Source organism: Mustela nigripes, chromosome 13, assembly GCF_022355385.1.
Source record: "Mustela nigripes isolate SB6536 chromosome 13, MUSNIG.SB6536, whole genome shotgun sequence".
Classification (NCBI taxonomy): domain Eukaryota; kingdom Metazoa; phylum Chordata; class Mammalia; order Carnivora; family Mustelidae; genus Mustela; species Mustela nigripes.
The window spans coordinates 467,496-492,191 of record NC_081569.1 but is presented as its reverse complement, the minus strand read 5'-3'; the positions used below and the strand labels follow the sequence as shown (position 1 = coordinate 492,191).

The following is a 24,696-nucleotide window of genomic DNA, read 5'->3' as shown; positions in this document are numbered from 1 at the left end:
TTCTCCACTTGTTAGAGATGAGTCACTAGCTCAGCGCACACCCAGAGGTGGCCATTGCACAGAATCCGGAGGCAAGAGTCCTAGAACAACTTAGAGGCCGCCAACGGCACTGGCCGTTGCCCAAGCAGGAGGAAAGAACCACAAGGGGGACCAAAACTGCCTGGTTTTAAGACTTACAATGCAGCCAGGGCAAAGGAGACAATATGGTAGGAACATCAAGATGGAAGACTGGCTCCGGGAAGAAAGTCCAGAAAAAGGCCCACACGCATATGGTCAAATGATTTTTTTTCTTTTTCTTTCTTTCTTTCTTTTTTTTTTTTTTTTTTACAAAGGAGACTTGGCAGCTTAATAGTGAAAAAAAAATATTTTTGACAAAGGGCACTTGAATCAATGTGTGGAAAAATATTAATTTGACACAGATCATATACATCAATGTAAAAGCTAAAATGATCAGTGTCTCCAACCATAAAAGAAAAAAAAAAAGATATTATTTATTTATTTGACAGAGAGAGAGATCACAATCAGGCAGAGAGGCAGGTGGTGAGAGAAGGGGAAGCAGGCTCCCCGCTGAGCAGTGAGCCCGATGCGGGACTTGATCCCAGGGCCCTGAGATTGTGACCTGAGCCGAAGGCAGCGGCTTAACCCACCGAGCCACCCAGGCGCCCCAAGGAGACTATTTTATCAAATAGAAGACGTTTTTTCATCAAGACAGCATTGCAAAAGGGAAAATAAGCCATAAGGTGGGAGAAAATATTGGCACGCCCTGTATCTAATGAGGGGCTGATGTCCAGAACGTAGAAAGAATCTCGACAAACAAGAGCAAAAGGGCTAAGTGCAGTTACGAAATGGGCTGGAGATGTGAACAGACCTCACAACAGAATGTGGAGAAACGGCCCGTCGGCACTTGGAAGCAGGCTCAACCCCATTAGCAGGGCAACGAACACCAAACCCCCAGGGAGACTCCACCACTCACCCCGCAGAGTGGCTCGCGAAGAACAGTGCTCCCAGCACCGGCAGAGATGCGGGATGGCGGAGCACGCCAGCGCGGACGGCACGACCCGACTCCGAGGAGACAAGTCTGGTGGCTTCTTCAAACATCCCCCCCCCCCCCCCAGCCTCCCACCCCCTCCGGAGCCGGCAGTAGGATCCCAGGAGTTGAGCCAAGAAAACAAATACGCCTGTCACAAAACACGCTCGGCAAGAATGTTCCTTACAGCTCTGTTCATAAAATCCTCAATCTGGAAACAGCCCAAATGTCCGGAAGAGAGGATAATCCAAGTGTGGAAGAGCGCGGAGCAGAGTTCACCCCGCAGCGCAGAAGGGTGAGTGGCAGAAACACTTAGCCACAGGGTGAGTCTCACAGGGAGGAGGGAACAGGCACCTGCTGTGTGACCCATTAACAGGACGTCCAGAAATTGCCAGAGCAGGGTCTGTTCCCACGGGCTGCTGACGTAAGTAAGAGTGGGCGAGGGCGGACTGTCGGGGAGTAGGAGAACGTTCTGGGATGATGAAACCTTCGGTGTTTCTACCGTGTCGCCGAGCCCACTGATCAAGTTCTACTCGCCTTTGTGCGTCGCACTCTATAAACAACTTCCTTCCATTAATACAGGACGCAACCTATTAGGTTCTGCATATGTAAAGTCTAGTTCACAGCTGCTTGGGGCTAGAGTCTGAGCTCGGTCCCATACGTCCCTCCCATGGCCATGACCTTCACGGTTTTCAAAGCACCATCCCAGCCCTGACCTCAAGTGTCCCTCACCGGCTCCCTTGCAAGGGGCCAGGACTGCCTGGGAGGAGAGAGTGATGCAGGGATTTCTCTAAATGAAACCACATCTTTTGCAGGGACAAAGAAGTCGTGAGTTCCCTATCACTGGAGTTTCCAAGTCAGGGTAGGTTGATAATTTATGAACATTCTGATGGAGCAGGTTAGACTCAGTGACCTAAAAAAAAACCCCAGTGACCTGAGGGTCTACCATTCGAGGGCTTGCGTGGGGACAGATTAAGTCAGCTTTGGGCCCAGTGTCCTGACTCTAGGCCAGCTTAGGTTCTGGCGTCCCCAGCCAACAGCTTGGCACCCCCTGCAAGGACCCAGAGCTGGCCTGGGCTGACCTGCATCCCAAAGGCATCCGGATCTGTATTCAGATGTCCGGGACCGGGGACTCTGACTCTACCGATGTGCCCTTTGCCCAGGGACTATTGGCATCTGCACCAGCCTTCCGGGGGCACGTAGACTCCCAAGCTCTCTGCCTGTGCCCACTGGCCTTGCACACTCTCAAACACTCTGAGCTCCTTCCCGTCTCAGGGCCTTTGCATGTGCTGTGACTTTTTCCTAGAAAGCTCCCCTAATCACCCCTTCCTCGACACCTAAGATCTCAGCTCAGGTGTTGCTTCTCCTAAGGGGTTGTCGAGCCTAGCCTGGACATCTGTTATGTGCTATCCATAATTTCCTTAAAAATATTACCAACAATTTAAAGACAATTTTTATTGCGATAAAACATATGTCACACAAATGTGCCAGTTTAGCCGTTTTCGAGTAGTGTTTGGTGTCATTGCTCATCCTCTCCCCCCATTCCCGAGTCCCTCCGTGGCACGTTCGCAATGACAAGTCCGTAGGTCATTGCACAATTACAGTGTGATGTGGGTCTTCGTGGCATGGATATAAACTCGCTCCTCAGGTCAAGAGCCTGCCTGGTTTTCCGTGATGACTCTGCCGGGCTCAGCACAGGGCCTGACGTCGTCAGTGATGAATGATTTTGCATAAGTGAACGTGTGTTTGGGAAAGCAGAGAAAAGCAACGAAGATGCCACGACAACGAACCGAACGCCCCGCCCTAGCCGTGTTTCGTACACAGGGGAGCACGGAGGAGGCCGGGGAGAACCTGGAGGTACTGGGTAGCCCTCCCTTGTTTCGAAGGCCTGTATCCTTCCCCTAGTATTTGCATTTTAACTGTTCCTCCTAGGCTTACCCAGCGCAGAGATGGGGAGCTCACCCCTTGTCCTCCTTGGGAAGCTCCGTCAGGGAGAACAGCCTCCTGCCCCAGGCTTGCTGGGGCCCTGCCTGCCTCACGTCCCTGGCTCCCGCGGGCCATCTCTCTGCACCCAGTCTTTGGGTGGGCCCTGCCGGCAGGGGGCAGTTGGGAGCCCAGGGCGAGTGTGGTCTGCTCACTGTCCTTCCCTGGACCAGACTCGCCCTGCAGGCTCCCATCTCTGGCCTCCAGCCTCCAGCCCACCCCGCCAGCTTCCTCTCCCCCCCGTCCTGGGCTCTCCTCTGCTTCTGTGCTCTCCGGGCTCCTCAGGGCCAGCTGCTCCGGCCACCCCTCATCTGGCCACACCAGCCCGTCCAGACCTAGAAGTTAGCCCGGCCCGTTCTGACCGGTCTAACGAGGCCCTTGACTTGCCCTCACCCACACCTTCAGTCCTGGCGGTGCCCTTGCCTGCCCCCTGGGCATCCACGACCTCCCAGCCCCAGAATGGCTGCTTTCCCCAGTTCCTTTGAAGGCTTTCCTCCAAGATAGGCTTCTTCAGCCTCAGACAGCTGCTCTCTGTACCAGACAGAGACTCGAACAGGGGCTCTGCACACACCCAGTGGGGCTCCCGACGTCCGGCATGGCTCCCACCTTGGTCTCAAGGGGACCCTGCTCCGGCCCCGCGGCTTCTAGCTCTGCCGGCCTGAGTCTGGCTCCTTCCCTTCAACCCTGCCCAGCACCAGCCCTGCCATCAGCTTGGCACAGAAGGGAATTCTCGTCAGTCTGGCTGGTGCGCCAGCCCTCCTCTGGCTCTCAGTTCCTTCCCTCCCTCTGACCTCCAGTCGTCCCCTCTGTAGTCCTGAGAGCAGGGTGGGCAGATAAGCCCCCTCTCGGGCTACTGGAGGAGAGCTGGCCCGTGGTCTCGCGGTCTCACAATCACTGGACGGACGGGGGAACGGAGGCTCTGCCAGCCAGACTTGCCCAGGGTCAGAGTAGGTCCGGAGCAGAGCGTGGTGGGAACCCAAGATCCCCTGCCACCAGCATCCCCCCGAACCACTAAGAGAGTTCCCCGCGTTGCCAGGGCGTCCCCTGTGCCTGGGAGATGGCCTTCTGCTTCCGGAACCAGGCCATCCTCTCCAGCCTACGGGATCTGCCCGACTTCTCCGCAAGGCCAGCGGGGGTCAGGGTCCGTCTTCGTGGGCACGAAGGGTTGGATTGAGGCTCAGAGAGGCCAGACGACTTACCCAGAGCCTCCAAGCAAGAAGGCAGAGGGGCAGGTCCTGTAACTGCGCTTTTAGCCCTCTTTCCCCGACGGGGGCTCTGTCCCTGTCTGATGGCCTCCCTTTCCTGGTGTCTACAAACCAGGCTCAGCCTCTGCAGACCCCGCTCCCCAGCCCCTCCAGAGCGGCTGGGCCCCAGTGAGTGCACAGGACCCTTGGCCACCCCTGTCCCCAGGGACCTTCTCAGCGAACCTCAGAAAACCCTGGGCTCCTGACACCCCCCCCCCAACCCCAACTGCTTGTCCGCGGGCATGGGGAACCCAGAGAACCAGCAGAGCCTGGCGCTTCCTGTCAAAGGGTGAGCTTTTGAGGCCTGCCTATGAGCACATTGCTCCCAGGATGGAGGCTGGTGCCGGGACGACCCGTGTGCAGAGACGTCCAGAAGCTACCCCTGGGTGAGGCTGCTCCACCAGCCACCTCAAGGGGCCTACTGACCCTCGGGATACGGCCTGTGTCCAGGGAGGGATGCCGGACCTCCTGCACTTGTGGCCTTGCGGGCAAGGACCCCCCCCCACTTCTGGAGGGTTCCCTGGAGACCCAGGGCCCAGCCCTTGTAGGGGCCTCTGTCTCTGAGGCTCGTTAACATTCGTCCTGTTCTCCTACCCTCTCTCGTTAGAATAGCGGCCGGTCCCGCTGGAGCTCAGACCTGGCAGCTCCCCTTCGTCCCCCTCGGATCCTACACAGTGGGCGCCCGGACCTCTCCCATCCCTGAAGTCCCCGACTTTCTGCGTGTCTTTTCACCGGCCGGCACCCCCAGTTATTAGTCTCTCCCTCCCCAGGGGCCGGCGCCCCTTCTGGCGTCTGGAGATGTCTGCCCTCTCCTGCCTCCTGGTTGAGCGCTCTGTGGCCCGGACTGGGTCCCTTCTTCTCAGGAGCCCCCGCTCCTTGGGCGGACAGGGCCTGGGTCTGCGTGGGTGCCAGCCAATGTCTGATTCCTCTGAATCGCGGGTTGTTAGAACACACAGCGCCGGGGCTTCGGGGAGGCCGCAGCCCAGAGAGGGTCAGGGACGTGCAAGGTCACACCGCCAGCCCGAGGTCTCCCTGTCCTCGCCTCTTATCGACTCCATGTGCCAAGGGCCCGTGGGGAGATAGGGAAGGTTCTGAAGGACTGAGGGGTCCTTCCCGCATTCCACTGCAGCCCCTGGCTCACACCCCGGGGGAACCTAAGGAACAGCTCAAAGGACTCCCGTCCTAGCCAGCGCTCATCCCACGGACCGTCCGGACCCTTCTTTCCATTTCCCAGATGGGGAGGCCGAGGCTCAGAGAGCAGAGCTGCCCCAGGACCCCAGGACAGAGCCCCCCCCCGCCCAGAGCACGGACACCGGCCTGACGGCGGGCTCACCTGGCGGCCGAGCTTTCCGGGGCGGGCCCGCTGGCCTGCGGGGCCCCCGCACTGTCCGGCATGCTGGGCTCCTCCGGGGTGGCCGCGTCCAGCTCCAGAGCTGCGTGGCCTCTGCGGCGGGTGTCCCACGGGGCGGGAGGCTGCCCTTGAGTGGGCAGTGGGGGCGGGCCCCAGGCTGGGAGGCGGCGACCGGGGCAGCCCCATGAGGCCCATTTCCTCTCTATTTTCAGAAGCTCAGACCGCGCCTGCTCCTGGTGGTGAAGTTGCTCAGGATGAAAACTTCACTTTTCTTCGCGGTTTTGTTTCGCTGGAGGCGAGGAGAATTTCAATGGAGCCGTGTTCTTTCTGATGCAAATCTACCGGAAGCCTGGCCCCGGGCTCCGGGCTGCTGCCCCCCCAACGGTCCTCCCTGGCCCTGCAGGCGGCGCTGGAGCAGAAGGGGATCCCGGCCCCAGGTGCGCCAGACCCCCCACGGCTGCTGCCCCCACGGCCCGCAGCCTGCAGCCTTGCCGAGCTCACCGTCTGCCCCACCAGCCCCGGCTGGCTGTCTCCCTGCCCGGGCCCTGCCCAGACAGACGAGGGCCCGCTGCGGGGGTCCCTGACTCCTGTCCTCCAGAAGCCCAGTCTCGGGGCAGGAGAGACATTCCGGCCCTGAGGACTGTCCTGTCGTTGTCACAGGCGACTGACCCGAAGCAGACATGGGAGAGGGACCGAGGACGGAGAGCACCCAGGGCACCGAAGTACAAGCACGGATCTCCCCTTGGGCGGCAGGCACACAGGGCGCCGATGGGCTTGCCGCCGCGGAGGACGGCTGGACGCGGGGCAGGGAGAACAGGGGGCTTCCTCTGGATCCCAGAAAGCCCCCCTCCCACTGTGTAGAGGTTCCTGAAGGAGGCTGGAGCAAAGCGCCACAGAATGGGGGGCATGAAGCGCACAAGGTCATCGTCTCATCGCGGGAGGCCGGGCAGCAGCAGCACCGCGCCCCCTCCGGGACTCCAGCAGAGCCTCTCCCCGGCCTCTCCCCGCTCTGCTGGCGCCCTCGGCAGCCCAGGCTTGGAGGTGCCGCACCCCAGTCTGTGCCTATGCCCCTCACCCTGTCCTTGCCATGAGGTCGGCCGTTCCGGGACTGGGGCCCGCCTGACGCCATCCCACGTCGTCCGCAAAGGCCGTCCTGCCAAGTGAGGATGCATTCCAGGGCTCTGAGTGGCCGTGAGTTCTGGGGACACGAGTGAGAGTTCCACGCAGGAGCTGTTGGTGGCGATCCCCGTGTGGCGACCCCGAAAGGGGCGGTGGGGTCCGCCGGGTCGCTGGGATGCTTCCTGGCAGGTGGGGGCAGCGGGACGAGGAGGAGCTGGGCAGTCTGCGGGAAAACTCGGACATCGGCCTCCGGCCTCGGGGTGCTGCCTGCCGGCGCTGTTCACCGTACACAGGACGGGGCCCCAGAACCTGGCTTTGAGGCCGGACCCCTCACTCCTGCCCCCTCCCCTGGGACCTTGCGTGGGTCCGCGTCCCTCCCTGGGCCTCCGCTGGACTGACTGAATCATGTGGGTAAAGGTCTGAAACTGGCCACCGGGACAGGGACGGTGACCGGTGGGGGGGCCTGTTTCTGAGCTCGGGCGGGACCTCACCTGCAGTGGTGGGTCGGGGAGCCCGCAGCCGCGCGGCAGCAGAGTCGGAGAACGATGTCCAGTTCTTGGCTAAGATGAGGGCCTAGAAAGGTTTGGAAGGAGGTGTGCACGGGCCTAGCCAGGACACCCTGCGCCTCCCCCTCTCCTCCAGATTTTCAGGGATCCTAGGAAGGGAGCTGCCCTGGGGAGGGGTGCGGGGAGGGGCTTCCTTGGGCCATTTCTGACGTGGAGATGACAAGGCCCCCAAGGGCCACCGAGGAGATGGTGCTGGGGCCCCAGAGATGGGAGGGTCTGGGCGGCCCCCTCCTCAGAGCAGCGGCCCCCCTGGGGAGATGGCAGAGCTGGGGGCTGGCACGAAAGGCTGCTGGCCCCTGTGCTGGGCCCCAGGACCAAGGGCACAGGCCGTGCAGAGAGGGTCGGTGCTGGGCTCAGGGCTGAAGGGAAGGACGGGGAGCGGCCAAGCCTGGTTGAGCTGAGCTGTGTGGACGTCCGCGGGATTGAGCTAGGCCCACGCAGGGGGGCACGGGGTGAGGGAGAGGCTGGGGGCTGCGTCCTCTCACCCACGGGTGGCCGGCGTGATCTGCAGCAGCGTCCGCGCTCCTGTACGCGGCCCTGCGTGGCCCCGGGGAGGGCCGCCCCTCCGGGCTCCTGGGCCACCAGAGGTCCGGCTCTCCCGCCCCCTGTCCTGGGAGGACCGTGGAGGTTGTTTGCTGCAGCGAGTGGCGGTGCCTGGACCATCAGCGCTTCCCCCCAGGACAAGCTCCCACAGTGGTGCTGCCGGGGTGGGACTCTAAAGCTTAAAGTTAGAAATGACAGTGTTGGGGACAGGGACAGACTGAACATTCTGCCATTAGGAGGAAGAAGGGGAGAGGGTTACAATTCTTTTCACAGGCGTACAGAGAGAGAACACCGCAGTTCGCTGCCTGAGTGTGTGGGCTGGGAGTTCCCTCCTCGTGCTGCAGCAGCTGGAGGGCCCCCTCTCCTCGGTCGGGGCGCGGGGGGGTGGGGGTGGGTAGGGAGGGCTTGCTGAGTGTCTCCAATATGCTCCAGGCCCAGCGGTAAGAGGGGCTTGTGGGTGGGACAGGTGTGTTCCTAGCTGGGGGTGTGGGAAGTTCCTGGAATCACAGGCTCTGTGTGTCCCCACCTGTCCCCGTCTTTCTAGGGACAGGGCTCTAGCCCTCAGCAGACCCCGAGGTGATCGGACAGTGAGCAACCACAGCAGGAGGAAAGCCCTGAGCTTTGGGGTTAACAGACCACGGTTCAGCTCCCCGTTCTTGTGCTCTGGGGCTGAGCGACCTTGGGGAAAGGACCCTAGCCCCAGGAGCCTGAGTGTGGCCGCAGACGGGTGGGTTTGGAGTGGCGGACTTCTGAGAGTCGTGGGGGAGGAGTGAAGCACAAGGTGGGGAGGTGCCCGGCTCCGAGAGGCAGCCGATGGGGCTTCCTCGCGGCACCACTGCATTTGCAGGAATAGCCTGGTCTCTGCCCCCTTCCCTGCTCCGGGGCCTGGGGGACAACGGTCCCCCCACCGGCCCTGCCCAACTGACCTGGAACACGACCGTGGGAATGTGCGCGCAGAAGGCACTTCCCTCTCCGGGAGATTAGATCAGGCGGGTTTGGGAAAGGAGAGGGAAAGGGCAGTGAGGGGGAGGGGCTGCGGGGCTGCGGGAGGGGGGAGGGGCGCGGCGCGGGAAGGACGAGTCCTGGAAGGGATCCAGGGGACGGGGTGTGCCGGCTGCGGGTGGAGCCCCTGCCCCCACCAGCCGCGGACTGGCCTTCCCAGGCCTGGACCTGAGGTAGCAGAGGGGCGTCTTGGAGCCCCGCGCAGGGGTGTGGCCACACAGGTTAGGTTATCGCTGAGAGCGCATTGCTCTTGTGCCAGACCCTTCCGAAAGCTTCCCTTGTCAGAATTAAAGCCACAGTCCCAGCACCTCCTACAAGCTCTGGGCCCCCAGCCACACCAGCCTCTTTGCCGTTCCCACTGCCTCAGGGCCTTTGCATGGAACACACCATCCACAAATATTGGCTATCTCTCCTTCACATCCCTCAGCCCTGCCCAGACGTCCTCGCCTTCTCCAGGCACGGGGCTGGAACCTCGCTCCCCCCAGCACGCCCCGCCCCCTTCCTGTTTCTTTTCTTTTTTTTTTTTTTTTTAAGATTTTATTTATTTATTTGACAGAGGGAGATCACAAGTAGGCAGAGAGAGAGAGGAGGAAGCAGGCTCCCCGCTGAGCAGAGAGCCCGACGCAGGACTCGATCCCAGGACCCTGAGATCATGACCTGAGCTGAAGGCAGCGGCTTAACCCACTGAGCCACCCAGGCGCCCGATTTTCTGTGTGCGCCTTACCATCACCAAATTCTGGGATGCTCTGGTTTTTGTCATCTACCTGTGCACCAGAATGTGCTCTCCTGGAAGGCGGAGTTTTCTGTGTGACCCTGGCCACTGTGTAGCTCCTTTAGGAAAGAGGATGTCTCCCGGCACAAGGGGCAGTTCCTGGGACAGGCCTGCTCCTGACTCAGTGGCCGCACCCAGAGAACTGCCATCTGGTCAGGGCGGACACAGAACGGCAGGACAGGCGGTTTGGAGTGCCAAGAAAACAACCTGCAAAGACAAATCCTGGCACAAATGTGAATGTGGCAACGCTGTGAACAGCTGGGAGAAAATCAAGTCTGCATGTCCCTACGGATCCCCTGCCTGGAGGACCGAGGCCAACTCTGTTTCGTTCCAGACCATCGCAGGCTGCCAGGTCTGCACACCTCTGGCCTCCTACACCCTTAAATATTCCTCTTGACTTTGACCCACTTTTAAAATCTAGAGCCTGATGCTGGTTCCATCCTAAGCCTTTCTGTCAGTGATGTCACCAACAGCAGGACTGGTTCCACACACGTGTTTCCCAAGGCACGCTGAAATTCCCAGGAAATTTCCAAAAAATGTCCATTCTACATATTCCGTTCGGTCAGGGGACACTTTTGGAATCTGCTATAGAAAAAGCCAGGGAAATCTAGTTTAATTTTCGCTGAAGGGTGTACATGATCTTCCTTTGAAGCACGCCAGCGTCAGGGAGCGGCTGCCCAGAGCCTCGCACGAGTGAGTGGGGGGCTTCGGACCCCGCAGCGACGCGGAGGACTCCCGGGTTCCGTGGACGCGGCTGGAGCGCGGCTGGGGGCATAAGGGTGCTGCTCAGAGCTGTCGGAGAAGATCACAGAGCCGGCGATCGGAGCACAGTGCCGGAGCACGGGCAGGAGGCCGGGGGAGCTAAGTCGTCCTACCGGGTGTCCCTCACCGCTGATGAACCAACGCTGATGAACCAAGACCGCGGGAGATGACGTAGGCTTTAAGCCCGTGGAGCCCTCTCAAGACACAGGGGGTACAAACAGAAACGGTCAAGAAACAGAACAGCCCACGGGCGCGTCTGCAGCTCCGGCTAGGGGAGCCTTGCTGTCTGTTTTCAGCATCGACTCCTCTGGGCTGTTTTCTGATGCCATGTGTATGTATTCCTAGGGCATCGTTTTTGTGATTTAAATATTGACATGCTACGCTCTGGGGCCCTGACTTAGGGCTGCTTGGTCTTAGCCGTGGGCTCAGGAGAACGGCTGCAGCTCCCACGTGCCGGATCTCCAAGAACCACCTCCACCCCCAGGAACTACCTTCTTGCCCTGGCCCATAGCAGGCCCCCGGGGCCCAGGGCCCAGTTGCCAGGCCCCTGTGCACCCAAGGGCCCTGTGGCCAGGGCTGTGCCTGTGTCCTGTGGTCAGGAGGGCTTTGGGTCCTCTGCTCTGAGCTGCGTTTCCTCCAGCTCTGGACAGAATCAGAGGGGTTCAGGGGGTCCCTGAGGTTCAGACCCCTCTCCCAGGACCTCACAGACTCACCAGGGCAGAGCTTCCCCGAGCTGGGGCCGAGGAACGGGATGCGTTGGGTTCTGACGAGTGGGTGCATGGCCGGGTGGGGGCGGGGGTCTGCCTGGGAACGAGCCCTTTGAGGGAGGAGACTGGTGGTCGAGGAGCAGGTGGGCATCAGCGGAGGCCTGCCCGTCCGCAGAGGAGACCCCTTCCCTTCTGCCTTCACCTGGAAGGTCCAGACGGGGGGCCACAGGGCTGGGATTTTCGGGGCAGAGGCTGAGCCCTGGCGTAGGATTATGACCCAGCCCAGGACAAGTCACCCCCCTCCGAGTCTGTTTCTTCATTTATAAAATGGGGACTCTTGGTGGCCAGGGGCAGAAGCCAGCTTTAGGAACAAGGACCCCACAGTGATGTACTCCAAGGCGGGGATAACAAGTCATCATGGGGGAGGGGGTGGGGAGGTTGCCAGCGGACCGGCCGGCCGTTCTGCCCCCTCCCCCGGCCCCGCCCCGTGCCGCCTGGTGGACCCCGTGCTCCCAGACACTGTCTGCACCAGCTCCCTCCTGTGGAGACAGACCGGGGATCCCACGGGCTTGAGACCAAGAGCTGTTTCCCTGAGCCGCAATGGCTCATTACCTTGCACTTGCTTTCCACTATTTTCCGCCTAACTGCCCCCCACCCGGCCCCCGCAAGAAGTGCAGCCCCAACAAAGCCTCAGGGCAGAAGCGTTGCCTCCGGCTCTGTTTTCTGGGGAGCCCGGGAGGACACCGCTGCTCACAAGCTGTGTGACCTTATGTGACCTCTCTGCAGCTTCAATTTTCTCATCCGAAAAAATGGAGCCCTAATAACCCGTCTCACGGCTCACAGGGAGCTAATCACACAGAAAGCGCCGAGAGCCGTGGGAACTTTCAGCAGGAGTCAGTGTTCGTTGTTTTTATTACCCTGGGTCTCGAGAAAGCTGCCGACTGGCACAGAGGCAGGTCCTCCCGGAGGGGGTGGGGGTGTGCAGCTTGTGGCTCAGGTCCCCGCCGCAGCCCACGCCAGCTGCCTTTGGAGCTGGGGCAGGGCTGGGGCTGGGGAGGGAGCCCCAGACGAGGGTCCACAGGCCTCGGCGCCAGCGTGTACCACCCTGGGAGAGGTCTTTGTGGCCCAGAACCTCAGTTTCCCCACTTATGAAGCAACATTTATGTGCACACCTGTCTCGGGGCTTCCCCGCGGCTGGGCCCATGGAGCTCCAAGGGCTTCACTGATTGAAAATTTAGTGAGTCTTTGCCCCAGGCGAGGTGTGCGCGTGCCAGGCCTGGGCGCCTTGGCCTCTGTGATACACCTGTGGGAACTGAGGCCCAGAGAGAGGACGCAAGCTGGGCCACGTGGGTTAAGGCCCTGGGCACACCCACCTCCCTCCAGGTCCTAGTGCAGACCCCCAACGTCAGGGAGCAGGGGACAGGGTCTGGGGACCCTCCGGCTTCTGTCTGTGGCCTCTCCAGCAGATGGCCCCCCAAGGCCTTGGAGTCCTGGCACATGGCCTGGGCAGCCAGGCAATGGGCCCGAGGCCCTGGGGGAGGCCAGCACTGGTCCCTGCTGGGACTGAACACACAGGCATGGAGCGGGTGTCCTTTGCTCGAACACTGTGCTGTACTTAATGGCCAGCCTCCAAGGCCGGGCAGCAGGGTGTGACAGAAGAGCGTCTCTAGCAGAGTCAGGCTGGGGCCTTTCGAGTTCTGACCCTTTCCTGTCCAGCCCCTGCTCCTCGATGTCCAGAGAGCACCAGCTGGGAAGCAATGAGGTGCCCCAGTGCTTAGGTGTGAGTGGCCGCATCCTGGCCTACTGGGGCCGGCAGCCTGGCCCCCTAACACAGGAGAGGGGAGCGGGGTCACGCTGGTGTCCCACGGGCCCAGAACCGTGCCATGTGTCCATGCCTGAGGCTCGTGTGTGTGTCAGGATGGCCCTGCCAGGAGGCATCCGTGTAACCCTGCTGTGCAGACGGGGATACTCTGAGAGGCAAGGATGTGCCGAGGTTCCATAGCAAACTGTCACGGACTTGAGGCCAGAACCCGGGTGGTCTGACCTCCCAGCCGGGCCTGGCCCTGCAGGGCTAGTATAGCTTGGGAGGTGGTTGCCCTCTGTGTGAGACACATGGAACATGGAACGCAAGCCAAGGACATGTGGGAATGCCTTGTTACAAGTAGGGAGCCCGGGAGACAGCTCCCAGAGCCATCTCCAGTGGGGTCACTGCAGGAAGCTCACCCGGGGCCGGGCACAGAGTTTGCACGAGCTCTCGGGTTCGGTCGTGGGTCCGCGGGCTTCAACGTGCCGCTGCACACGCTGGCGGTCCAGAAGTGGTAGAAAGCCCCACCCCAGGTGCTCCTGGTGAAGTAAGTTGCTGGAGCTCACTCGGAGACGGCTCAGGGGCCATCACACCCAGCCCAGATTGGCTCACGGAAGGCGCTGCCAGGTGAGACCCCTACTCGGGCTTCCTTCCTGGCCCTTCCACTGACGGCTTTCGGCCCTCTGATTAGAGCCACGTCCCGATGCACCCGAGCTCACATGGACGGCTTGCTGAACGTGGTGGGAACTCTGGGGAGGCTCCCTGATGGGGGGCGGGAGGTGAGTGTCTGTTGTGCTCAGGGAGCCTCCTGAATGGAGCTCAGGGCAGGTACAGCCCCAGCTAAACGCGTTGCCCAGGAGTCTGAAAAGCTTCCCTCCCCCAAATAAGAATCTGATCACCCCAATAGACCGTTTTTGCTATGGAGGACTTCAGGAGATCCAGCCTTTATGGAATTCTCCCTGGGGCAGAACAGTCAGACTCTGAGCCCCCAACCCCCAAGAAGACTGAGTGGAGCCCCAGGGGGAAGCTGGGGGCTCAGGATCGGCTTCCATCAGCCCTTTCTGAGGACCCGGGTCAGAGAGGAGCGAGTTACCCCCAGGGACCTTCTCAGCATCTGTAACTGCCTTCCCTTGGGCTTACCCCTGTTCCGAGCGGGCATTCACGCCGCAGGGCCATGGGAGGCTGGAGAGGTGATGGAGGGGCACAATGCGGGGAGGGCTGCCTCCCCTCACTCCAGGCTTCCCACATTCACCTCCTCTGGGAAGCCTTCCCAGATACCCCTATATGCTCCCGCTTCTTCTGGTACATTCCATGGAGACTTGCTCCCTGCCATGCACAGCTACGCCGGCCCCTCTGCTCAGTCTGGGGCTCCTCTGTTTTTCCCGGTGTCTCCAAGGACTGGTCACTCGGCACGGGGATGAGGAACACAGTTCTGAAGGCATAGAGTCCAGCCTGGCTGGGAAGGGGGCCTTGGGCATCAGTAACCATGGAAATGGGACCACTGTTTGAATCAAGCTGTTCTTTACCACACTCTATGCTACAGCACTTTATGCACATTCTCTTGTTTAGGCCTTATACAACCTTAAAAAAACTGTGTTATTATAATTTTACACCTGAGGACCCTGGCCTGGGGTCACACAGCACAGGACAGAGCCAGACTTTGAGCCCATAAGTGCCACCTGTCTGAGCCATTATCCACGCACACAGCTCCGGGGCTCCCTGGTGAAGGGGGCTCTTCAGGGGGTCGGGGGCACTGAGTCTGAGAATTCCAGGAACCAGGCTGTGGGAATAGAGAGGTGCTGTTCAGAGAACCCGGGGGCATGTGGGCCGGGAGAGGAGAGCGTGTGTGTGGACCCACCAGGCAGTTCCTGGGTTTGGGGCAGGATTACGGCCACCATGTCCTAACACAACCTGCGAATATGTTAATATCCACGCCAGAAGGGACCTGGCCGTTGTGCTCAAGTTAAGGACCTCAGGATGGGAGCCTATCCTGGATTATCGGGGGTCCCAATGTGGTCACAGGGGTCCCTATAAGAGGGAGGCAGCAGGGCCCACAGGAGGGGAGATGTGACCACGGACACAGAGTCAGGAGACGGGGGAAGGGCCCTGAGCGCAGCAGTCACGGGGACAGACATGGGGACAGACAAGGGGCTACTGACCATGTCCAGTGTGTTTGCATTTTAGAAAGCTAAATTCAATCCCCCAAATACTCACCGAGCGCCTTCCCTGTAGCGGGCAATGCGCGGGGCCTGGGGAACACAGGGGCAAGGGGGGCGCTGTGCAAAGGCAGGGAGGGCGTTCCAACCCCCCAGAGGCCGCGCAGGCCCAGCAGGTTATCACCAAGCGGCAGCCTGGACAGAGCCAGGGCCCGACCTGCAGGTGGGGCCTCTGTTTATCTGTTAAGGGTTATCTGGAGGGTTCTTCGGGGAGCCCTTCTCTGCGGACACGCGGGAGCCGGGGGCAGCGGGGGCAGGGGCAGTGCTCCGCAGGAGCGCGTCTGTGCCCGCTGCGGCCCTCGGCCCATTCTGCGCACGCCCCACAGGGACGTCTCCACGCACCAAGCTGTGGTTTTCATGGGGTGAAGGGACCGGGAGGGGGCGAAGCAGCACCACCCACGCCCACGAGGAGATCCCACCCCTAGGGCCGGACCTACAGACGTGGACACACGTGGCCCAGAGACACGCACGATCCGTGGCCACACTAGCCCCAAACCCGAAACACCCTGAATGCGCACGCGAGCAGAATGGGAGACAGACGCACCCCGCGGGGCACCCAGTGGCGGAGAGAGGGCGAGTTACTGTCAGATAGAAACGGGTAATTCTCACCAAGCTCACACCGAGCAAAAGCAGCGAGTACAGAAGAACACGTGTTACGGGACTCACTCAGACCACGTTCACGTGTTACCGGACTCACTCAGACCACGTTCACAAAGAGGGACCGCGACTCCATGTGCTTGAAGTCGGGGCGGCTCCCTGGGCAGGGGGGCCGTGGGGGCTGCTCCAACCCTCAACTGGGGTTACTTGGGAGTGTTCACTTTGTGGGGATTGGATGAGCCCTGTACTTGGGGTTGGTGTGTTTCTGGTGGGGACGTTATAAGCGTAGTAAGAAGTTTATTTTTCCGATCCCTGAGCCTACACTCACCGTGAGCACTGGGTGAGACTAATATAATTACGTTAACTGTCCCGGAATGTAAAATACAACAGAGTAGAATGAGAGCAGAGGACAGTGGTCAGGGCGTTCTATTGGCTGTGGTACGGGGCTCGTCTGGGAGCAAGGGTAGCTCAGGACGAAGACGCCGTGTGACCCTGGACAAGCTGGGGCCACTCCGGTCTTCATTTCCTCATCCCCAAATTGGGAGGGTGTGTAGGTGGATTATTCGATTTTTGCAGAAACTGAGGAAAATGTTTGCCCTGTAGCTAACCAGCCTCCTCATAAAAGACAAGAAAGAGGCCAGGACTTTGTGGGAGCTGAAGAGGTTTTCCACGTCCTCGCGCTGGTCACGTGAGGGTTCGGCTGTACCGGTACCGGCGCTTCTCCGACCTCGGCCACAGCAGGTGTGCCGGACTGGGAAGAACGCGGAGGGCGCTGGAATCCTTCGGATGGGGCTGGGGTCCTGGCAGGGTCCCCATCTTCGCAGTCTGTGAGCCGGGGTAAGCCGGGGGTCTGTCTCCTCACTGGGGAACTGAGGGTGATCGTGCCCGCGCTGCTGGGCAGGCGTGAAGCTCCGCAAGGAGGGGCCGGCCGTGGTGCTTCCCTCCAGCTGGCGAGCTAGGTCTCCTGCGGGGACCAGCCCAAAGCCAACGTCCGGTCCTCCTGACAGCGTGTTCACGCAAACTACGCAAAGATACAGAGGCCTCCTAGGGCCGGTCCAGTGCCTCGAGGGCCTTCCCTTGCCAGCCCACAGCCCTGGGAGGGTCAGAGAATTGGGAGGAGTACGTGCTGGTGTTCTGGGGCCCTGTCCTCACTGCCTGTGTGGCCCTCCCAGGGCCTGTGGGCTTGCTGAGCCCAGGCCCAGAGACACCTCACTGGATGGCATTCCAGTCTCTCTTCCCGTGCTCAGCTCCCGGCCCCGCTCTGTGAGGCAAACAGGACTTCGGGGAAGGTCCTGACAAGGGAGGGACAGCTGGGGAGGCTGCTGGGCTGGACGCCATGGCTCTGAGAACTTTTGAGGGGCCCTACGTCCGCACCTCTGCAAACCCTGTAGCCTTCTGGGTGGACACTGGTGTTGCCCTGGCCCGGTCTCAGAGGATCCAAACCTGTTTTTTTGTTGTTGTTGTTGTTTTTTTAAGATTTTATTTATTTGACAGACAGAGATCAGAAGTAGGCTGAGAGGCAGGTAGACAGAGAAAGGCAGAAGCAGGCTCCCGGCTGAGCAGAGAGCCCAATGCGGGGATCGATCCCAGGACCCTGGGATCATGACCTGAGCCGAAGGCAGAGGCTTAACCCACTGAGCCACCCAGGCGCCCCTAAACCTGCTTATTTTTAATGACTTTTCCCTAAGTGTATTTTATATAAATGCTCATGCAAAAAAAAGAGAGATACACACAAAGAAAAGCAGAGTAAGAAAATAAAAATTACACAGAATTTCGTCATCCAGAAATGGCGGTTGTTGGCATTTTTGCGCATGCCTTCTTGAGGTAGGTGTCGAGTTCCCTGATAGGTCTCGTTGGTGAGCATTTTTGGCAGTGGGCACCAGAAACTGGCTCTGGCCAGCTCTGTGAGCTAGGGCATACTTGGCTGATGCCCTGGGAAAACCCGAGAACTAGGATAGCTCTTCCTGCCGGGTCAGACTCGGAGGCAGAAGGCGGCTCTACTGCACAGCACACGGTTTCCCGGGTCACCTGCCCACATGCAGTCGCGGGTAGGGTCTCCCCTGGTGCAGGAGGGCTCCTGGGGCCTGGTGTCCGAACCCTCCCCTTGCTTTCCGTTAGCTGCATTCAGACCCGGGACCACCTACCTGAGGGCGGTGGGAGGACCTGCAGAACTGGCAGGAGGCCAGACACCAGCTTTATGGGCTGCGTCCCTCCAGGTGCTCTGGGGGCCATGAAGCCAGGAGCAAGAAACAGGCCAAGCGCCCGGGAGCCGTGCCAGCCCCACTACAGCTGCCTGGAGGCCTTCTTCCACCTGGGTCACTCTCGTGGGACCTGGTGTCTTAGAAAGGAGCATCTGGTGGCCAATTCCAGGTCATGCCCTCATCCCTGGCCTCCAGGAGGGGAGGCGGGCTCTGCCGGGGGCACTCAGCCCCTCCCAGGGAGAGACTGCTCTCTGGAGGGCTCCTGGGAAAGAAGACCGGCGCTGGGCAGTCGCATAACCATGTTTGGTAGGACACACTTCACTGCACTGGGCTGCCGGGTGGGGCTGCTCCTTAGGCCTCTCCCCACCGGCACAGGGAAGTCAGAACCGATCTGGTCCACGCACTGCCCAGGAGCCTCACGTGATGGCTCAACGCAGGCCGCATCTCCCCATGGTTTCTGTATTTGGGCCCCAAATACACAAGGTCAGCTTCCCCAGTCCCTCCATCGCCGGCCCACAGGTGGCGGCAAGGGGTTGGGAAATGACGACAGGTGCACATTTCCCCGCCCACCCCATGGGGGACGGGGATCTTCAGGGGACCCCCCCATGACGCCTTGGGTCCTTGACATCTCCCAGCTGGCATTCGACAGTGGGTACAGATGCCCAGCATGCTGGGTTCTCAGGGAAGCCGACGGAAGCCTTCCCCTAGGACGACAGTCACCAGGAATGACAGTCGACCAGGCTGGTGACACCGATGTCGGCACGCTGGGAGGCTGCAGGGGCTCGCACACGCTGCCGTGAGCGCGCACACGGATGTAATGGCAGCTGCGCGGGGGGACGTGAACGTCATGGCCGCATGGGGTGCCGCAGAGGGCACAGCCGTCCTGTGGGGCCAGAGCTCAGCATACAGAGGAGACTTTCTGGGATGAAGGAAACGTCCTCTCTCTGGATCTGGGTGGTGGTCACGCGGGTATACACTTCTTTATCCATTCATCTGTCGATGGACATCTACTCTTCCACAGTTCGGCTCCTTTGATGTTGCCGCTATAAACTTTCGGGTGCACGTGCCCCTTTGGATTCCTACATTTGTATCTTTAGGGTAAATACCCAGTAGTGTGATTGCTGGATCATACGGTAGCTCTATTTTAAACTTTTTGAGGAAATTCCATCCTGTTTTCCAGAGTGGCTTTACCAGCTTTCATTCCAAAAAGGTACACTTAAAAAAAAATTTTTTTTTAATTTATTGAGAGAGAGAGAGTATGAGAGGGGAGGTCAGAGAGAGAAGCAGACTCCCCGTGGAGCCGGGATCCTGATGTGGGACTTGGTCCCAGACTCTAGGATCATGACCTGAGCTGAAGGCAGTTGCCCAACCAACTGAGCCCCCCGGCACCCAAAATGGTACACTTTAAACATGGGCAACCTGTTGTATGTCAGTGCTACCTCAACAAAGCTGTTAAAAAAAAAAAAAAAGATACCAATGGGGCGCCTGGGTGGCTCAGTGGGTTGGGCCGCTGCCTTCGGCTCAGGTCATGATCTCAGGGTCCTGGGATCGAGTCCCGCATCGGGCTCTCTGCTCAGCAGGGAGCCTGCTTCCTCCTCTCTCTCTCTCTCTCTGCCTGCCTCTCAGTGTACTTGTAATTTCTCTGTCAAATAAATAAATAAAATCTTTAAAAAAAAAAAGATACCAAGTATATGATGAGATGAAAATATTTGCAACTTTTTTTTTTTTTTTTAGATTTTATTTGACAGACCGCAAGAAAGGGAACACAAACAGGGGGAGAAGGAGGGAAAAAAGCAGACTCCCCACTGAGCAGGGAGCCCGATGCATGCGGAACTCCATCCCAGGACCTGGGATCATAACCTGAGCTGAATGCAGACACTTAACTGACTGAGCCACCCAGGTGCCCCATTTGTAACATTTTCACAGTAACTGTTATTTACCTTATGTGAGCCCACTGCAATGTTTGAACACGGTGCGAAAAACTTCACGATTCTTTTCTGAATCTAAGCATTGAGAATCTGGCAATGCCTCAGAAGAGCGAAGTGTCTGCAGATCAAAGCTGAGCGCAGCAGGGGCTCCGGAAATGTTCTGGACTAAGCAAAAATAGAAGACAACGTGTGCAGAAAGCCTGTATTAATGAGCGGGATTTTTCTGAGATCATGCAGCAATACAGTTATGGACTGTAAACGTGTAACAGGTCTGGGAAGTAGACCCCCCGCCCACCTGGAACCCAGCAGGCTGCAGGCACGAGTGGGAGAAGCTGTGGCCCTGGCTCCAGACAGTGCAGCGGAGCGCGGCCCTAGTGTGAGGTTCCTGCTGCTGCGTTGGGTTCACACTATACCTTAGCAGACCAGCTGTGCCACAGCCTTAAGTGCAAAGGATACAATGTACATACTGCAAAAAGGCTTTGTTGCTAAAAGATACTCCAACCATCTTCTGAGCTGGCAGAAGGTCTTGCCTCAGAGTGGAGGGCTGCTGACTGATCTGGGTGGTGGTCACTGAAGGTGGGGGTTGGGGGCTGGGGCAAGTTCTTTCTCAAGATTGAATTTATTTCTTTGAGGGGGAGGGGCTGAGGGAGGAGGAGAGAATCTCAAGCCTACTCCCCGCTGACCGCAGAGCCCCACATGGGGCTGGATCGGGGCTCGATCTCATGACCCTGAGCTAAAACCGAGAGTCAGATACTTAACCGGCTGCATCAGACAGGGGCCACGGGCAGCTTCTTAAAGTAGATGATGACAATGTCGGATGCATGGAGCGACTCTTCCTTTCATGAAGGATTTCTCTGTAGGGGGTGATGCTGTCTACACTTCTCTCAAGATGAATCAGGCCTCTGAAATCCTACTGCCTCCCCAACTTAGCTTATGGAATATTCTAGACCCTTCGTGTCCTCCTAACAGTCTTCACAGCATCTCCCCCGGGAGCAGATTCCATCTCAAGAATCCAGTTTCTCGGTTCGTCCAGAAGCCCCAATTTGTCCATTCAAGCATCATCATGGGATTTTGGCAGTTCTTCTGATTCTGGCCGTTTTGCTTTCCCACGTCTGCGGTGACATCCTCCCCTCAGTCTGGAACCCCTCAAAGTCGTCCACGAGGGCAGGAACCCACGGCTTCCAAACTCCTGTTTGTTGTTTTGTCTTCTTCCCACAGATCGTGGATTTTTTTTTTTTTAAGATTTTATTTATTTATTTGACAGAGATTCTGAGAGAGCACAAGCAGGCAGAGCAGCAAAGGGAGAGGGAGGAGCAGGCTCCCCACTGAGCAGGGAGCCTGATGTGGGGCTTGATCCCAGGACCCTGGGATCATGACCCAAGCCGAAGGCAGTCGCTCAACCAACTGAGCCACCAAGGTGCCCCTATCGTGTTTGTTCTTAATGGCATCTGGGATGTGAAGCCTTTCCAGAAGGCTTTCCACTTACTGTGCCCGGATCCTCAGATGAATCCCTGTCCAGAGCAGCCATAGTCTTGCAAAGTGTATTTCTTAAAGAACAAGACTTGGAAGTTGAGATAACTCCATCCACAGGCCGCGGACCGTCCACAGGTGTGAGGACAACCCGAGTCTTGCCCATCTCCATCACAGCTCCTGGGGGAGCCGGTGCGGTGTCAGCGAGCGCTCGCACCTTCCCAGGGACCTCTCTCCTGAGTGGCCGGCTTTGGCCACTGACAGAGCATGGCCGGAGCGGATGGAGTGCGGCTCCTGGCGGCCCAGGGATGTCCCACGTGGTTCGCGAGCATCGGGTCACCTTCGAGCGAGCAGCAGCCCGAGCCCCTGAATGAGTCCACCTGGCCCTGTGAAGCTGTGAAGCTGGATGCTGACTTCCCCTCTACGGCTGCGGGGCGAGCTGGTGGCGTCTTCCATGGAAGGCTGGTTTGGCTGCGCTGACAAGCTGTGCTGCTCAGGGAGCCGCCTTCCCGATCGCAGGGGATCTGCCGGGGAACGCGTGCCCTCACCAGGCACTTCTGCGTTCTGGAGGCGGTGTCCCCCCTCACACCTCACAGACCATCTCCGCCAGCTCCAGCCCTGCCCCTGCCTTCATGGACCCGAAGCACGCAGGGGCCTGGCTCTGGGCTGGGCTCTGGCGGAAGTGGGTGCTGTGGCTGTCGGACCTTCCGTCCAGACCGCACGGACTTTCTCCGGATCAGCAATACAGCTCTTTCCCGTTGTCGTTCCTGCCTTGGCAGGCATGGTCCTTTAATTCCCTTGGAGAACTTTTCCCTCTATCCCCGCCTTGGCTAACGGGTGGGAAAGGGCAGCTTTTGGCCCATTTTGGCGTTTAACGTACCTTCCTCACTAAGCTTAATCTTTTCTAGATTTGATTTAAAGTGAGACACAGGTGACTCTTCCCTTTTGTGTGGACACTTCGAGGCCCCCGTCGGGGTATTAAGTGGCCTAATTTCAACCCTGGTGTGTCTTGCGGGGGGAGAGGACAGGGCAGCTGGCGGCGGGCGTGGGGGGGGGGGGCAGTGGGAACATACCCAGCTTTTCTCAGCAAGTTCATGGTCTTCCACAGGTGCTGCTCCTGGGGCCCCTAGACAGCAACAGCAGTAACACTGCAGGTCACCAACCTCCTTAACAAATAGGAGAAAACGGCTGGAAATACTGGGAGAATTATGAGACTGTGTGGCACAGAGACACAGAGCGGGGAGTGCTGTTGGAGCCGTGCAGCCGGGAGATGTGTGGGACCCAGCCGCCGCGGACCTGCTTTCTGCAGAGGGAAAGCAGACACTTTCCTCACAGTTCAGAGCCTCCCTCCACCCTGGTCCTGTGCTCTCCGCCTTGGTTCTGCCCTCGCTGCAGCACAACCTCCCTCCCCCTTGGCCCAAGACGGCAGCATCGCTTCTGGTGCATGGCTGGTGCACGGTGCATACCTTCCTCCACAAGGTTCTTCCTGCCCTCCCCACCCCGTCATGTTCATTAGAGGACGACGGGTTTACTATCGCAGCGGAGAAGAGTCTGCTTCTAGGTGTCCAGAAGTAACTTGATGCTCCCAAGAAAGGATGTGGGAGTGGGGGTGGGGGTGGGGCGGCTGGGGAGGGGCAGGCCCTCGCAAGGAGCCAGTGTAGACACAGGCACACCAGCTGGGTCTGCTGGCTGGCGCTGACGGCGGATTCCACCCTCTCACAGACGCTGGAGACGGAGGCCCCAGCTTCAGGTGTCGGGAGGAACAGACCGTAACAAGTCTGCGGGTTACCCAGCAGCCGTGAGTGACTCATGCGGGCACTCCCGGGGTTGGGGGTGGTGGTGGGTCATCTCAGGGATGCGGCCGTGAACTGCTGGAAATCAACGTCAGTGTCTGCTCCAGCCTTTAGAGACCAGGGTTGGGCCTAGTTAAGAAGAGCCTGGGTAGATGTCACACAGGAGAGATCTCTGCCAGCTGCTTTAACTTAGATGAAAGCAGAAAGACAAAAAGTACCCCAGCGTCTGGAGCCGGCCGGGCCTTTCTCACAGTCAGGAAACAGACACTACTACCATTAACCCCATGAAATTCTAGAAATGTAAGGCTCAGAAAGGCTAGTTACTTCCCCAAGGTCAAACAGCCAGAAGTAACCCTGTGGGGATGTGAACTCACTCACGTCTCATGGCTTCCAAGTTCATCGCCCTATTCTGCATCCAGAGACCGTGGCCACCCTGGATGGCTGTCATGCCGGTGTCCCTGATTTGGAGCACAGAAGCTGGTGGGCACGGGCGCTAGGCAGCGGCTCTCAGCCCTGGCTGTTCCTGGAATCACCGGAGCAGCTTTGCAAACGCTGACTCTTCGGCGACACCCCAGAAGGGCATGGGTCTGCAGTGTAGCCCAGACCCAGGGACCCCTAGAAGCCCCGGGTCGGAGACCCACGGTGCTATAAGCCTCTGCTATTACATCCCATCTGATCTCAGAGAAGCCGGAGAGGTGGGCGGCAGGTGGCCGTGACCAGGTCCTGCGGACGAGCTCAGGTGAAAGCTCAGCAGCTTCTGATGGCGGCTACGGAAACTTGCTTCCTGATCTGCAGCTAGACCTAGAGCTCTGTTCTAGAGCAGCCTGATGGACGGAGACGTCTCCCTAAGCAGAAGAAGTTTGCTTGAATTTTGCTTGGATGTTCAAAGTCACATCACTCTCCCGCAGACCCGGAAGAGGGCATGGAGGCTGCCTCAGCCACAGGACCCCAAACAAAACCAGGGGATCCTAGAAGTGAGCGTTGGCTTCCCCTCCCTGACAGTATCCAAGGCTGGGCTGGAGCAGGGAGCCTGCAGTTTACTGATAACACTCCTAGGCCCGTTTCTGCTGTGGGGCAGGGCAGGCCACAGCCCAGGTGGGTGGGATACCTGTGCCTGCAGCCTCCCAGGCAGGGCCCACCTCCAGCGCCAACCCCCACTCTCAACGTGCACATCGCTGGGCCCACCAGGTGGGCCCTCCAGCCGGGTCCAACTTAGTGGTTCTGAAGGTCCACCCCCCCAACCCCCCCACCCCCGCACGACAGGAGGGGCCGCTGCCCACTCTTGGGAGACCTGGACACGTGGCTACTCACCCCTGAAACGCGTCAGGGCGCACACGCCCCCGACATCACTGCTTACCTGTGGGAGACAGGGGGGGAATCCCACTGTGCGCAGCAGGGAGGCCCTGGTCCACAGATGGGGCGGGCAGAGCACCACAGTGCGAATCTGGAAGGGCTTACGCTCCTGCCAGCCTCGAAGATGACCCGGGGGGTGCCAGCAGCGGCAGGGCCCAGGGAACCAGGGTCCCGCCATGGCCGCGGACCCCCGCCTACCCTCAACCCCTCAAGCATGCAGCGGTGCGCTGCAGGCCTCCCCACGCCTCCCTATGCCCG

General features: G+C 59.4%; 2 protein-coding genes across 3 annotated transcripts in view; both read right to left on the bottom strand.

Moving 5' to 3' along the window:
- ACSBG1 (acyl-CoA synthetase bubblegum family member 1) overlaps window positions 1–5,745 on the bottom strand; it is a 39,069-nt gene extending 33,324 nt beyond the window's left edge. For both annotated transcript variants that reach the window (XM_059371379.1, XM_059371380.1), the window contains exon 1: window positions 5,588–5,745. In XM_059371379.1, the coding sequence (XP_059227362.1) occupies window positions 5,588–5,649 (62 nt within the window). In that variant the 5' untranslated portion in view covers window positions 5,650–5,745. The remainder of the gene's footprint in view (window positions 1–5,587) is intronic.
- Window positions 5,746–5,814: 69 nt separating this feature from the next.
- Window positions 5,815–18,743, bottom strand: LOC132029214 (uncharacterized). Its single transcript, XM_059418535.1, has 7 exons — window positions 18,685–18,743; window positions 17,838–17,914; window positions 16,556–16,714; window positions 7,776–7,900; window positions 7,216–7,297; window positions 6,681–6,803; window positions 5,815–5,894 (listed from the first exon to the last, which is right to left on the bottom strand). Exons 1-7 carry the CDS (start codon window positions 18,741–18,743, stop codon window positions 5,869–5,871), a joined length of 651 nt encoding a protein of 216 aa, XP_059274518.1. The 3' UTR covers window positions 5,815–5,868.
- Between the last annotated feature and the right edge of the window lie 5,953 nt (window positions 18,744–24,696).